Genomic DNA, 15,961 nt, shown 5'->3' on the forward strand with positions numbered 1-15,961 from the left:
ATGTTCATGAGAGCAGAATTGGCCTACTGTCTTCAAGTCACATGCCTTGTCCTAGAGACCACAGCAGCTGTTGTTTTACTGTACGTAAATAACCTGAAAACCAAGTCACTACTGCTACACAAAGTATCTTGAATATATATTCTCATCAAGAGGTATGTTAAAGCAGACTGTTGTGGGAGAGAAGCAAAACTCTCATTGTAGCAGATAATGCTGGAAACATCCTAGTTTCCTAAACATCCTAAACATGTAGTTTAGACTCAGTTTGTGGATTTAATAAGATTAGATGAGATCCATTACATTTGATTTTAGCTGACTAAATACCAAGGTTCAGATTCTGGGCTGCACCTCTAAGAGGTGCATCACAGGACGCACTGCCCAGAGGAAGGGGTGGGGTCAGCTTTAAGCCATCTTTGTGGACTCCTGCTCCCGGGCTGTTCTGGGGGCTGGAAAGGCTCAGGACATATCTTAGATTGCTCTGGGGGCCTTTCTGAATTCTGGCAGCCGCTCTAGGCTGCTCTGCTGCCCACAGTGCTGGGTGCTGCCGCACCCCAGCTCTACCCCAGTCCTGTACAGAGGCTTACAATGAAATTCTTGGAATGCAGCCTTCCAGCTGTCTTCCACAATACCTGTGGTGGGGGAATCCTGTCTTATCTGGATACAGGGCTTTCCACTGCTCCAGGCAGCCCTTTTACATGGCATAAGAGTGCCAGAGTGTGTGTGGGTGGGTGGGTGAAATCCTGGTGCTATTGAAGTCAGTGACAAAATTCCCATTGACTTCAACAAAGCCAGGTTTTCAGCCAGTATATTGTCTTTTGTCCATTATGAATGGAGTTGGTAAAATGATTGGATGGCACTGAAGAGCTATTTCCAGTTCACAAAAGCTAATGAAAACTCTGCACTAGAACGCAAGCACCAACACTGTTGCACCCAGGGATCTGACTAAGGATTAGGGGTGATGTAGAGCACAGAAGTGGTATGTGGAAATTGTAGAGATTAATTGGTACTAGTGACCTACGTTAGTCTCATTCATGGTTTGCAGAAGCAACAGCTTTTTCATATAGTTGCAGCCAACTTGGAAAGTATTATTCAGTAATGGGAAGCTCGAAATACACCATGGGAAACCCAGGTCTGAACACCCCCAAACTTTCAGTTTGAAATCTAGAGCCAGATTTTGTAATTTGAGTCCATGTCGAATCAAATAGAAATTGCCAATTTGCAGTTATAATTTATGGGTAACAGAAACAGGCAGTTGATTGAATTTAATCCTGAAATGAGAATGACACAAGGAAAGGTTGCAGTTTATTTTCATACTATGACAAATGTGCTTAGTTGGCTAAGCACACTGTACCCTTAAAATACACGATTCGCCTCTGCTGATAATATCAAGTGATGAAATCAGTTTTCAGCCGAGAGAAAACTCTAGTGCTTATTTCTTTTCGCAAGTCAAGATGATGGAAAAAGAAGAGCATATGTCACATAAATTGGAATTGATGGTATCCGTGCTTTCAAGACCTACACCCAAAACCAAACCAAAATTAACATTGGAGTATTTATCTAACACCATAATTAGTTAACTACAAAATGACTCATGTTTAGTGCTTGGTTCAGCAGAAAAATTGCAAAACTGTTTCTTTGAATTTTTACTGAAGAGGCAGTTTCCCTTTAAAAGAGTACGGGGTAAATCTGGTCACTGTGCTTGCCTGGGAGGGGGCAAAGGATATATTATCTGTACCTGGAATCTGGGTTTTGAAGGCAGAGTGAACAGGCACTTTTGTTTTCTGAATAAGACGCGAAAAGTCATGACCTAGAAGCCTGATGATGAACCTTAAATGTTTTTTAAATGACTTTTTGCTAAAGGGAGCTCTAGAATCTAACTATGGAACAACCTATTCCCATGTTTTCACAGGAACATGGTATTTTGTTAGTGGAGTATAATCTGTACTAATACCACTATACATGTATTTGTCCACTTTGTCTAGTGGTTAGTTCACAGGACTAGGAGTCTGAACATGAGGGTTTCATTCACCTCTGTCGCTAACCCCATCTGTGACCTCAAGCAAATCACTTAAATTGGCCATGCCTCAATCTGTAAAATGAGGTAGTAACCTACCTCACAGGGGGGCTGTGGATTAATTAATGTTTATAAGGCATGGTGAGATCCTCAGATCAGAGGCATTATATAAACACAAAGTATTAGCATAAATTCTGATTTCAGTTACATCCACAACCTGGTTGCTCATGTGTAACACAACATCATTTGGCCAATTTCCTTTTGTGAATGGCTTTGGTTTAACCTGCATTTGAAGTAAGATTAAGGAAAGAAATACACTCACCATTTTAAACATTTGGTTTGCATAGACTGTTACTACTACCTGAGTGATTTACTTTGCTGGGTTAACCAGTTAAGAATTTCCATTAGGCCTCATCTCTGCCTGATGCTTTTCACTTCTGAGAGGGGCTGAGCTCCCTCCATTTCCACTAATTTCAGAGGGAGTTGAGGGCAGTCAACACTTCCCAGAATCAACCCTAGATAAAACCATTTTTTATGGAGATGATTCGAGTTAATGACTGGATTGCTAGAAATATTGGCATTGAGGACCAAAACATTTAAACTTTAAGAAGATTAAGCTGATACCATATAAACCAACTGTAGTTTTGCAAATACTATGTAACCATTAGGAAGCCCCAAGTTAGTTAACTGTGATACCTAGATTGCCAAGGATAAATGGAAAAGGATGAAGAAATAAATATGCCAAAAGGGAACGCAAGTCAGCAGTCTATATGAGGCAGCTGTTTAAACAAACTGCTAGACACTGGTGGTGATGTCTAAGAGGTACTTGCAGACAGAACCTTGCGTGTTCCTATCAGTGGCAAAGTGTTTCACTTTGGGCACAAATGCCATTATGTTTGTCATCGGTATTTAATAATGTAAAATCAGAATGGGAAGTTTTCCATTGACTGCAATGGCCTTTGGATCAGGTCCAGTGTTTCTAAAGCATTTGTCAGCATTTCATAGGTTGAAATTCACACACATTTCTACTGGGTTTTTCAGTCTTGTGTATCATTCTGAAAGAGTATCCTGTCAGTGTCTGAGCTTTTTGATTGTGAGGAATGCTTGTTTTACATGGATGCTATATCAACTTTTGGACATAGCAAGACTACGCATGGCAGAGTTTATATTTTTTACAAATACTTACTTGGCTTTTGCAGGATGGTTTGGTAATGCCAAACTTTTGGGTAAGTTGATCAGTACTGAATTCCCTCCATTTCCCCTCCATCAGGCACTGTGCTTTTATTTCATATTTAACTTCTCGCTCCTGTCTAAGGCTGACAGGGCTACGTTCAGCAGTAAAAAAAGATAAAGCTTGGTCTGTGTGTTTGACTCTCTGAAAAGACATTGCATCCAAGTCAGTTACAAATCTGTAATATGCAATGTCGTAGTAATGACATTTGTTTATTAGAGAACCAACTCAAATATTCATCCATTTCACTTGGTATTTGAGATTTAAATCTTCAGGATCACAGCAAGTACCCATCTAAGCAGGAACTGACCAGGCCATTCCTTGGATGGGAGACCTCCAAGAAAATCTGTTTCTGGAGGCTGAATGGAATTATATTGGTGAGTCAATTGATGACATTCTTATTCTTGATTCTTTATTAAACAAATGGCCCTCAAGAGATGCTGCTTTCTTGATGAGATGTAAAACTAAGCTCTGATTATTAATGTTTCTATGGCACTTTCAGTAGGAGTGGAGAATATCTCATGAGCCAAATTTTTGGTAATTACCCTTGCCTGCCTAAAACTGCTTTAGTAATTTCAAATGGACAAGGCATTCTTCAGTTCTTGATCTGAGGGGCTGTACTCTGTCAGATTCTTATGCACTATTAAACAACTGACATGTTTCAGTGATGAGTGAAATGATTTCTCTGTATAGAGGACCTGGTACTGCAGTCTTTCCTGTGTCTAAACTTCTTTTGAAATCACTAGGAATTTGTCTTGAGTAAGGACTGCTGATTTGGACCTATACTTTCTAAAGCGCTTTGTAACCATTCTGGATGAAAGGCACTATGGTCCAAACTAAGAGCTGTGTAAATGAATGAGACTTCATTGATGTCAGTGGTGTTTTAGTCAGTGGTGGTTTATTCCAGCTCTGAGTTTGGTCCTATGAAAAGTCATTACATTTCCATGAAAAAAAAGAAAATAAACGATAGACTCAATTCTGTACTATAATTTGGCCCCCTTTGTGTTGGTTTAGTGGCAAAAAGGGATTGGAAAATTGCTGGATCTCCCCAGCTCAAGGAAGTCCCCACCTAGTATAGCGCAAGTGTAGCTGTTTCCTATGTCACCTGTTCTATCAGCTCCCAGTGTCTGGCTAGGTCAGGAATGGGAGGGGGCATGACCAGAGTGTTACTACATTCACTTCTCAGTGTACCTTTTTCATTTCTAATCATGGGCCTGACCCTGCAAGCATAGAACTCCTGTTTACTTTGGTGGGAATTTTGTAGGATCATGCCCTATATCACCTGGAAGCAATGGGAGTTCCTCATGCAGAAGACTTGCAGGATTATGTCCTCTGTACTGCACCCACAGTATTTATAAACATCAAACTTAGCAATATGTTCTAAGACTTATTTAAACAGGAAATTGTTACTGACCACGTTAATTTTGCTAAACAAATGAAACCACCACATTGCTGATTCAAGTCTATAATAAGCCACCAAACACAAAGGGAACCAAGCACTTTAAAACGGCTAGGAGAGAAGTTCTCACTTTGGCATTTAACTGACATCTAATTAAAACCAGACTCTTACAGGAGGAAGGAAGAATTAAAATGGTAACACGTACACTATGAAACACTTTTCAGTCAGCATCTTATTATGCAATTTACTACCAGTATTAGCGTTTTCCAAAAGACTATGCTGAGCATTACCTGCCCTTTAGGAGAAAAAGGCTTAGAATCTATACCAAGTACCAGATTATGTCCATTCTACTATGCCCCGTTGAAGATACCACACAAAGAACATGTGAGATGACATGTTTTATTAGGCAGGAGACACAGCTGATATTTCATGCAGATTGTCAGCTACTTATGTTCTCAAAACTGGGCTAGGAAAATCACGTGAGAATAAGCTGTTTATGGATTTTCCAGTATTTCCTGATTATTGACTGACACCTTAAAATACAGAGTGAATATTTTTGTTTGTGGTATTTTAGTATTCCCACTTCTGATTCTAGTTAAAATCATCATGTGCAGAGACACGTGAATAATCATTTTGGAGTCAGAAGAAAGAAAACGCATTATGATGCTTGTATTATCCCACACTCTACATTTGTTTGCCTTTATTCTCAACCTCAACCTCCTCAAACCAAAATTTTTACCTTATAGCAAGGTCAGAATTTACATAATGCAACAGAATAAACAGATAATAAACAAACATAATATTCACATAAATAATAAACAGAATTCACATAAGGCAAGTAGTGCTTTTATCTTACTTGAATGTAAAAGCTGTATGCTGAAGCTTCATGTCTGATTGCTTTTATCTCAAAGAAGAATCCATACATGGAAATTATTTCTTCATGATATCGTGGCTCCTAAAGGACAATTAAAAAAGAAAAACTCTCTCCAAAGTAAACTCAAAAATATGTGGGCAGAAATCACAAATAATTATTATTAGGAAAAATATGTCTCATTTTGCTTGTCATGTAAAAGAAAAAATGCAGTCGCTGTGAAATTATATTTAAACTAGTGGAAAGCTATAAGCGGAGTGCAATGAAAATCAAATACAGACATTAAAAATTATAATGCTCTAGATCCACAAGAGTTGTAAGGGGGCGTTTAAGGCGGGGGGACTTTTAGGTTCAGGGGGATGTCTCTTGGAAGCCTGGGGTCTGTGTCTTATTATTCTTTGCCTCTATGTGCTCATCAAAACCAAAGTGTCTCCAATATGTATGGCAACTGGGATGGAGGAGCATTAGGAGCTTAGCCTGGAAAGGTAGAGCAGGAAGGAAGGCCTTCTGTTGTGTCTGGATTACAACATATAATGAATTTTCTATTCATCCAGGGTGGAATTCACCACAGTGCAGAGGGCCAAGACAAGGCCAATGCCTTACTTAAGCCTTACCTAAGCCCTCAGAATTGTAAGGTAGACATTTAACCGCACAAAACACATGCAGCACTGGCAGCGCCAGTGCAAGCTTCTTCCCGCATGTGTCTCAGTCTGAGAGTGGTGTTCAGGTCCATTCAGTCACTGACTACTTCAGAGACAATTATGACAGTGAATTTTGTCTTGTAGACACTAGCCTATTTGGAATTGGACTGCAACTGCTATACATTAGATAGATAACTGTCAATTTACATAGGGTTTGATACAATGCCTATTGAAGTCAACTCATTCCCAGCTCACCCTCTGTCCTTTTCAGGGTCCATGAATACAATGAAAAATAGGATTTTGAATTAATACACATCATCTAGCATTTCTACTGTGACAAAGTTCCTCCTCTGCCTTGGTGGGTCCTGAGCTTATTGGCAGATTTGCTTGCCTCAGAGATTCCCGGCAGCCCTCAGTTTGGCCACTTTTGCTAGTGGCTCAAACCTGCCTTCCACTCAGCTAACCTCATCACTGGCCAGCATGGGGGAAACAGAGAACAATCCCCGCAGTCTCTGTGTCCCACCTAGTGGGTCGGGAACAGGCCATATCCCTTTCCAATTTAGGCCTTCCCTTCTGGTGTTTCTCACGGACCAGGTCAACTCCTCCTGTGTCCGATCAGGAGTTGGGGAGATAGGGGGAACCCAGGCCCACCCTCTACACCGGATCTTCCTCCTGAAGCCTGACCACACTTGAACTCTTCAAGTCCTTCCGCAGCACGCCTTCTCACTCCCTGATCCTTGCGTGCCCCCCTACTAACTGATGGGAGGTCCTTTTTAAACCAGGTGTCCTGATTTACTTGCCTGCCTGGGGCTATCAGTATGGGGTTACTGCAGAGGGCAGTCCATAGGTCTGTGAAGGCTCTCTCTGCTGCGTCAGACCATCTCACCAGATCAGGTCCACGGGCCTTCACTAGTCTGTCAGAGGGCTTGCCCTTGTGGCAAAATGGGGGATAAATCGTGGGTAATACCCCACCACACCTAGGAATGCCCGGACTTGTTTCTTGCAACTTGGATGAGGCCAGTTTTGGATGGCCTCTAACTTATTCAGTTGGGGTTTTACCATACCTTTTCCCACAATGGAGCCAAGATATTTGGCCTCTGTAAACCCTATGGTGCACTTGGCAGGGTTTGCTGTAAGGCCAGCTCACCTGAAAGTATCAAGGACTGCCTCCACCTTCTCTAGGTGGGTTTCCCAGTCTGGGATATGAATGACCACATTGTCTAGGTAGGCAGCAGCATAATGATTATGGGGGCGTAACAGCTTGTCCATGAGGCACTGGAAGGTAGCTGGGGCCCCATGTAGTCCAAAAGGGAGGACATTATATTGGAAAAGACCCTTTGGTGTAGAGAACGCAGTCTTTTCCTTTGCATCTTCGGCAAGGGGAATCTGCCAGTACCCCTTTGTCAAGTCTAGGGTAGTCAAGTACCGGGCATTGCCCCAACTGTCCACTAGTTCATCTATGCGAAGTATGGGGTACGCATCAAACTGGGATACCTCATTCAGTTGCCGGAAGTCATTGCAAAACCTTGTGGTGCCATTAGGTTCGGGCACTAACATGATTGGGCTGGACCACTGACTGTGGGATTCTTCAACGATCCCCGACTCCAGCATTTTTTTAAACTTCTGCTTTTATTTCCTCCCTTTTGGCTGCTGGCACCCAGTAGGGCCTCATTGTTACTCTGGCCCCAGGGTTCATGATGATGTGGTGATATGTCTCGGTTGTTCGACCCGGTTTTGTCGAGAACACATCTTGGTTCCGGAAGATCATCTCAGACACCTCATTCTTCTGGTCTGGCGTTAAATTGGGAGACACCCTCACCTGTTCGGAGGATTTGTTTTCCTGGGATAGGTCTTTTCAGACAGCTGTGCATGCCAGGGTTTCAGAACGTTGACATGATATATTTGCTCTTGTTTCCAACATCCTGGTTGTCGCACCTTGTAATTTACCTCCCCTACGGGTTCAGCTATTTCGTAGGGTCCTTGCCACTGGGCCAAAAGTTTACTCTCTGTTGTGGGTACCAACACCATTACTCGTTCTCCGGGCTGGAACTGCTGAACTTTGGCTTGGCGATTGTACTGAGCTCATTGGGCCTCTTGCGCCTTCTCTAGGTGTTCCCGCACAATGGGAGTGACCCGTGCGATCCAGTCCCACATTTGTAACACATGCTCAGTTACATTCTTCCCCTCATTGGGCTCCTCCTCCCAAATTTCCTTGGCTATGTCCAAGTTGCCTCCGGGGTGGCGCCCATATAATAAGCTCAAAGGGAGAAAACCCAGTTGAGGCCTGAGGTACCTCCCGGATGGCAAACATAATGTATGGTAGTAGGGTGTCCTAATCCTTCCCGTCTCGACTTACCACCTTCCTTATCATAGCCTTCAGGATTCGGCTGAACCTTTCTACCGGCCCATCGGTCAGTGGATGATAGACCGAAGTCCTCAGGGTATGCATGTGGAGTAGATCACATAGGTCCCTCATTAGTTTTGACATAAATGGGGTTCCTTGGTCCGTCAGTATCTCCTTTGGTAGCCCCACTCGGGCAAAGATCCCCACTAGCTCTTTGGCTATTGTTTTAGAGGCTGTGTTCCGCAAGGGGACAGCTTCTGGATACCATGTAGCATAATCCAGAATGACAAATATATATTGGTGGCCCTGGGTAGTCTTCTCTAGGGGTCCCACTAGGTCCATGGCTATTTGCTCAAACGGGACCTCTATGATGGGTAGGGGTACCAAAGGTGCCCTCAAGTGGGGATGGGGACTGTGCAGCTGACACTATGGGCAGGAGGCGCAGTATCTCCGCACTTCTTTGTGCACCCCGGGCCAGAAGAACCTTCATAAGACCCTTGCCAGGATCTTTTCTACCCCTAAATGGCTCTCAAAACATGGCTATGCGAAAGGCTTAATACAGCCTTCTGGTGTTTGTGAGGCACTAGGAGCTGCTCTACCTTCTGTCCTTGTACTGGTGCAAACCAGTACAGGAGATCCTTTTTTATAATGAAGTAGGGGCTGGGTCTCTGGGTTTTCCCTTCCATGGGGATCCCATCTATCTCTGTTACCTTCTTCCTAATGTTGTCGTACCTTGGATCTTCAGCTTGGTCCCGTCCGAAATGTTCCCTCCTGGGGCTGGTCTGCCCGAGTTCTAGGGGATGGGTCTCTATTGCTTCTGCCGGTTCGGAGGCATTAGGGTTGGGGTCTGGCTCAGGTGCTTCTCCCTCCTGGGTGGCCTCCTTTTCAGCTGCCTGGGTCCGCCTACCCATGAGAACGACCCTCTGGCTTTGGGTCAGTATTCGGGTTCCCAAAGCCTTAGCTGCCCTTCTTTCCTTTTTCTTCTTTCTGCCCCGCCTGGGAGTGGAGAAAATGTCTGGGGAAATTTCGGAGAAAACTGGGAGTTGATAGTCTACCGTGGATGCCTCACTAGCTTCAGGGTCCTCCCCTTTCTCCAATCCCCCTACTCGGAGTAAGTCATCAAATCCTGGGAAGTCCCTCCCTATGAGCACCTGTTGCTCCTCTGTAGCGTTCCCTTGGATTTCAATTTTTACCGGGATGGTGGGGTAGTAACTAATCGTCCCATGGACACATGTCACCCCTGTGCATTTTGCCTGTAGTAACTGACAACATTTCACGAGCTTTCCTGAGATGAGTGTGATGGTGTTCCCCGAATCAATCAGTGCTGTGGTCTCTGCTCCATTTAACCTCAATGGCCTGGTATATTTGTGTGGGGTTAATGCAACCCCCACAATGTGAATTAGGGAGCATGGGTTTTCCTGGTTGCCTAGGTTATGTTGCATAGACTCCTCAGCATTGGGGCACTGTGCAACTATGTGTCCCCCCTCCCCACAAGCGTAACATCTGTATGGGGCCCTAGGCATTCCCTGGTCTCTCGGTTTGGGCAGTCTAACGTCACGATCCTCTTCACTCTCAGTGCTTTGACTTTTGGTGGCCTCTGGTGGGCCTTCACTCCCCCTCTTTTTCCACCTGGGCCTTCCTGGGGACTCAGTTGATTGAGATCTGGGGGTCGGTGCCACTAGTTTAATTCGGGGCACCTCTTCTTTAACTGTTTGGGTCAGTTCCCTCGCTGTCCTTTGCCTCTCTACCAGTGCAACAACCTCATTGTAGGTGGACGGGTTGCTCTGGCTTACCCAGGTGCGAAGGTCTGGCGGTAGTCCTCGCATGTACTGGTCAATGACCAGAATCTCTAGTATCTCTTCTGGACTCTGAGACTCGGTTCGTAACCACTTTCGTGCAAGATGGATGAGGTCATATAATTGGGACCACGGGATTCTGTTTTCCTGATACCTCCACTTGTGATATCGCTGGGCCCACACTACGGTCGTTACCCCAGAACTGGCCAGGATCTCTGCTTTCAGCTGGGGGTAGTCTGCCCCAGTCTCTTCAGACATATCAATATAGGCCTTCTGGGCCTCCCCACACAAGAATGGGGCGAGGATGCCAGACCACTGTTCTTGGGGCCAAGCCTCCCGTATGGCTGGCCTCTCAAAGGCCAGGAGGTATGCCTCTATGTCATCCTCCTGCATCATTTTCTACAGCCAATTGCTGGCCCATATGACCCGTGTCCCATCATGGCTGCAGTTCAGCTCTGGAAGAGCCTTCACCTGGTTTACCAGTTCCCGCAACATAGCACGGTCTTGGGTGGCCTGGTCCATTAACAAGCAATTGGTCTCCTGCTGCAGCCTCACTGCCTCCTCACTGCTTAGAATAGAATCATAGAATATCAGGGTTGGAAGGGACCTCAGGAGGTCATCTAGTCCAACCCCCTGCTCAAAGCAGGACCGATCCCCAATTAAATCATCCCAGCCAGGGCTTTGTCAAGCCTGACCTTAAAAACTTCTAAGGAAGGAGATTCCACCACCTCCCTAGGTAACGCATTCCAGTGTTTCACCACCCTCCTAGTGAAAAAGTTTTTCCTAATATCCAACCTAAATCTCCCTCACTGCAACTTGAGACCATTACTCCTTGTTCTGTCATCTGCTACCACTGAGAACAGTCTAGAGCCATCCTCTTTGGAACCCCCTTTCAGGTAGTTGAAAGCAGCTATCAAATCCCCCCTCATTCTTCTCTTCTGAAGACTAAACATCCCCATGTGTTCCAGTCCCCTCATCATTTTTGTTTCCCTCCGCTGGACTCTTTCCAATTTTTCCACATCCTTCTTGTAGTATGGGGCCCAAAACTGGACACAGTACTCCAGATGAGGCCTCATCAGTGTCGAATAGAGGGGAACGATCACGTCCCTCGATCTGCTGGCAATGCCCCTACTTATACATCCCAAAATGCCATTGGCCTTCTTGGCAACAAGGGCACACTGTTAACTCATATCAGTGCCTGCACTACACCATGCATTGTGGTGGGGGAGAAAAAAATAAACCCTCTCCCTCTTTTTTTTTTTTAAAAAACACCCTCCTTTTTCCACAACGCGGTGCACCTGATCCCACTTTTCACACCAGTGTGACAAAGTTCCTCCTCTGCCTTGGGGGGTCCTGCGCTTATTGGTGGATTTGCTCGCCTCAGAGATTCCCAGCAGCTCTCAGTTTGGCCACTTTTGCTAGTGGCTCAAACCTTCCATCCACTCAGCTAACCTCATCACTGGCCAGCATGGGGTAAACCGAGAACAATTCCCACAGTCTCTGTGTCCCATTTAGTGGGTCAGGAACAGGCCAGATCCCTTTCCAATTAAGACCTTCCCTTCTGATGTTTCTCACAGACCAGGTCAACTCCTCTTGTGTCCGATCAGGAGTTGGAGAATGGGTTCCAGCCCAGGGCCCTGTGGATAGCAGCTGTCTACAATGTTTCCTGTATCAGCTGCATGACAGCTACAACTCCCTGGGCTACAACTCCCTGGGCTACTTCCCCATGGCCTTCCCACAGCACCTTCTTTATCCCCCTGCAGGATCTTCCTCCTGAAGCCTGATCATGCTTGAACTCTTCAGTCCTCCCGCAGCACACCTTCTCACTCCCTGCTCCTTGCGTGCCCCCCTACTAACTGATGGGAGGTCCTTTTTAAACCAGGTGTCCTGATTAGTCTGCCTGCCATAATTGATTCTAAAAAGCTCATAATTGGCTCCAGGTGCCTTGATTAGCTTGCCTGCCTTAATTGGTTCTAGCAGGTTCCTGATTGCTCTAGGGCAACCCTTGTTCTGGTCACTCAGGGAACAGAAAACTATTCATCCAGTGGCCAGTATATTTGCCTTCTACCAGACTCCTGTACCCCACTGGTCTGGGTCTGTCACACTACTTTGTCTCATTTATTTAAAATATTTTTCGTTGTCCTAACAAAGAAACTAACTAGACTAACAAATGTAGGTCATCTTCCTTGATTTGTTTTCCCATTTAAAATAGATTACAGATCTGAAAACAGCTGCCATTTTTACAATAAAAAGTACGTGAGTAAAAATACCGGTATCCACTGAGAAACACACCAAAGCCTAGAGACTCCCATGGGACAGTTTTGATTTCTTTGTTACATACCTGTTTAAGCAGCAGACCAAATCTCACAGCTTGCATAGAAAAATCTCTCTGCAATGTCATGTCACCACCATTCTCCAGCTGAAGGGAAAGGAAAATATGCCCCATTTGAAGAAGTCCATTGATTCAATATATTATATAAAAGAAGCACAAAGCTAGGCACAAAGAAGTTATGACTGTTTCTGCTGCTTTCTCAGTGAGGCAATCTTCATAGGAACGAGTATCCTATATTTAAATTGACAATGTATGGTAGATTGTACAGTTTTTCTTCCTAGCGGTTTGGAACAACTGAGCAATTAGTGACATGGGACCCAATTCTCCACTGTTTTGCATCTTGTGTAGTCATTTACACCTGTGCCAAGTGATTGAAAAGTGAGTGTAAAGTGGTACCAAAGCAGAATAGTAGCATTTTGCACCTACTACACAGGTATAAAAATCTACACAAGGTGCAAGACAATGGAGAATCAGGACCATAATATAAAAAAGATCTTTTTAATGAAGTGGAGTATATTTATGTTGTGGAAAGTTATGATAAAATGTTCTGATTCAAGTTTCTATTTCATTATTATTTCAGTACTTTCTTTTAGAAGTAGCATTAACTCCCCTACACATTTTTCCCTCCTCAGAAAGTATGCGTTTGAGATATGTAGCTGCTGACCTGGGCAGCCAATTGCAACAAAACTCCTAAGGGAGCGGGAATCAGTGCAAACTAGCAGAACATCCTCAGTAACGGTCCAAGTTCTATGCAGCTGTGCTCTGTCTTCCTCTTCCCATTTTGCAAGGCCATTGACTTCAATGGGAGATGTACCTGCTTACACCATGTGTGAATTTGTCCCCATCTGCTTATGTGGAAAAAACCCCCACGAATAGCAAAACAATAGAAGTGTCTAAGAAGTTGCTAATGGAAACAGACTCTCTCAGAAAGCGTAGCTGGGTGTTTGTGTATGACAGCATAAAAAACCATCATATTATCCACTATCATGCCTTAAGCTCAGAAGCAAAGATTGCCAAAGCAAAGCAATTTTACATAGGAAAAATTAGACTACAGGCATTTTTAAGCCAGGGATCATCTGTTATTCCATTTGTACATTACCTGGCTGACACAATGAGGCCTATATCCTAACTGGGGCCTTGAGGCACTCCCTCAGAACAAAATATAAGAAAACGTCTGAGCTCCAATGAATATATACATATAAACACTTTCAGTTTTTGAACAATGTAGAAGCATACCAACTCACTGCATGGTAATGGTGGGACAGAATCTGTGTCAGCCATGGCAGCGGGAGGAAGTTAATCTGCCGCAAATCCTCCAGATGCTTACCTTTGGGATTTGGGGGGAAAGTTTGACAAATAAAATTGTATTATTAAAAGGAATTAAAGCAGACACATTACAGAGAACAGTTATGGCAATGTGGGAGGATCCGAATATAGAAGTCCACTAAAAATTCATCACCCAGACTCACTTCAGACTCCCCACGTAATTCACGGAAGGGTTGTTGTGCAAATCATCCACAAAAGGAGCTAGGGAGGGGCATTCTGGGGATGGTCTCAGTGGTCAGGGTCATGATACACATGTTCGTGTGCAGACTGACACTTGCATATTAATAGCTCCTGCTTGCATCCAAATGTGCATTTTTTTCATATCCCTACCCTGTGGTAGGATTAATCCACATGGGGTGTATAAGGCTATGAAATTGGCACATATTAACATGGTCAGCTCCCGGGATTTGGGTGCATCTTTAGATAAAATCCAATAAAATGGTATGGAAACAAAAACGTTAGATTAGATTTGTATAAAATATATACCACACAGGTAAGTATTTACATTGATTTGGAAGGTTGCTGGGCTCTCAATATCACCTTATTCACTTGTCCTTCACCCATTGGGTGTACATTTCAAGGGTCAATATTTTTCATATATTTCAGAGAAATCCAATTTTAAACACTGAAATATTGATTTCGGCTCACTTGTAGGAGAGTAGGAGTTTTCACTTTTAACTGTCACTATGCATTCTGCGTGTGTGCAAAAGAAGTGTGCCTATGTAAGATAGGTAGACAGTTGCATAATTCCTTGATATGGGCATGCTCACTTGTGTACATAAATTGGGCTTTTGCACACAGTGAATTACTGTGAGCGTAATTTCAGATGACAGTTTGAAAGTGTGGGCCAATGCTTCGTAGGTCACAAACACACTATAAACTTACTTGAAGTTATTCCATGTAAACGAAGGGATTGAAAAACAGTTATATATCTCTGTCCTGCTTCCCTTTCCAGAAAGGAACACCTCTTGGGTAAACTAAAAACAAAACAAAGTAGCAGAAAACTTAACTTAACCCAAAATGATTTCATATCCACATTCTAAATTTCACTATTTAGGTTTTGTTTTGTGTATGTACCTCTTAACATACTAGCTTTCAGCTGGACTGTATCTGACCCATTCATAAGGCAACTTTTATAGCACAGGAATTAAAAAGTACTGATTAATTTCCTATCCTCTCACTGTGTTTTTTAAAGTAAAATTGACTTCTTGGAAGTTGTGCTTGGGTACTGATGGTCAGATTTGGATACACATGGTCACCAAATTCCACACATTTAAAGTAAAAAAACCAACAACCCACATAGTGAGTCCACTTTTAAAAATGTGCTTCAAATGACTATTGCTTCTCAAAAGGAGATGAAAACATTATCATGCAAGTTTCTCAGAACTCATTTGGAAACAGGCTGTCGCTTACTAAAGGCAGATCAAGGCACGGACCAGCCCAAGACACTCAGATTATTTTTCCATGAGTCAAGAGTTGCTCAAAACAAAAATTTCCCTGCCCATACCAAGCCCATGTTGTTGCACTAAGCTCTTACCAGCAACACTGCTGCCAACCTCCTTGCTATAGAAAAAATGACAAATGGTTTGGACAGTTTTTAAAATTTGATTCAGTCTCTCTCTCTCTTTTATTTGTGCCTCATTTCTGAAGCCAGGTGCTCTTAATATCATGAGTTCAGCTGTACAGAGATTGGAAGGTGAGGAAAATGATAATTAATATATGTAAAACATCTCTAAAAATGACCTAAAATAGCTTGACCTAGCATGTGACCATCACGGATGTGATGAACTGGGAAAGTGGTTGCATTGCTTTCTAGGACTATGTGTGACTTTAGTTTCCCTGTTCAGTTATGTATTGTTGCCTGCCCAAACACAGAAAGTTTAATCAAAGGAGGCCGTACATGGGCTGTTGATGGACCAAGCGGGAAAGGTAAAACAAGGACACAGATAAGTCAGCATCATGTACACAGCTTCAAAGGAGATAATAATGGCTGGGCCATCAGCTGTGGGG

At 43.6% G+C, this 15,961-nt stretch overlaps 1 protein-coding gene across 1 annotated transcript in view; it reads right to left on the reverse strand.

Moving 5' to 3' along the window:
• Positions 1 to 1,443: 1,443 nt before the first annotated feature.
• The window catches only part of BTBD16 (BTB domain containing 16), a 46,644-nt gene continuing 32,126 nt past the window's right edge, over positions 1,444 to 15,961 (reverse strand). The window contains exons 12-17 of the mRNA XM_074960029.1: positions 14,837 to 14,928; positions 13,870 to 13,952; positions 12,635 to 12,712; positions 5,498 to 5,596; positions 3,198 to 3,386; positions 1,444 to 1,512 (exon numbers count right to left, since the gene is read on the reverse strand). Coding sequence (XP_074816130.1) covers positions 1,444 to 1,512; positions 3,198 to 3,386; positions 5,498 to 5,596; positions 12,635 to 12,712; positions 13,870 to 13,952; positions 14,837 to 14,928 — 610 coding nt within the window. The remainder of the gene's footprint in view (positions 1,513 to 3,197; positions 3,387 to 5,497; positions 5,597 to 12,634; positions 12,713 to 13,869; positions 13,953 to 14,836; positions 14,929 to 15,961) is intronic.

This window comes from Natator depressus, chromosome 7 (assembly GCF_965152275.1).
Source record: "Natator depressus isolate rNatDep1 chromosome 7, rNatDep2.hap1, whole genome shotgun sequence".
Lineage (NCBI taxonomy): Eukaryota > Metazoa > Chordata > Testudines > Cheloniidae > Natator > Natator depressus.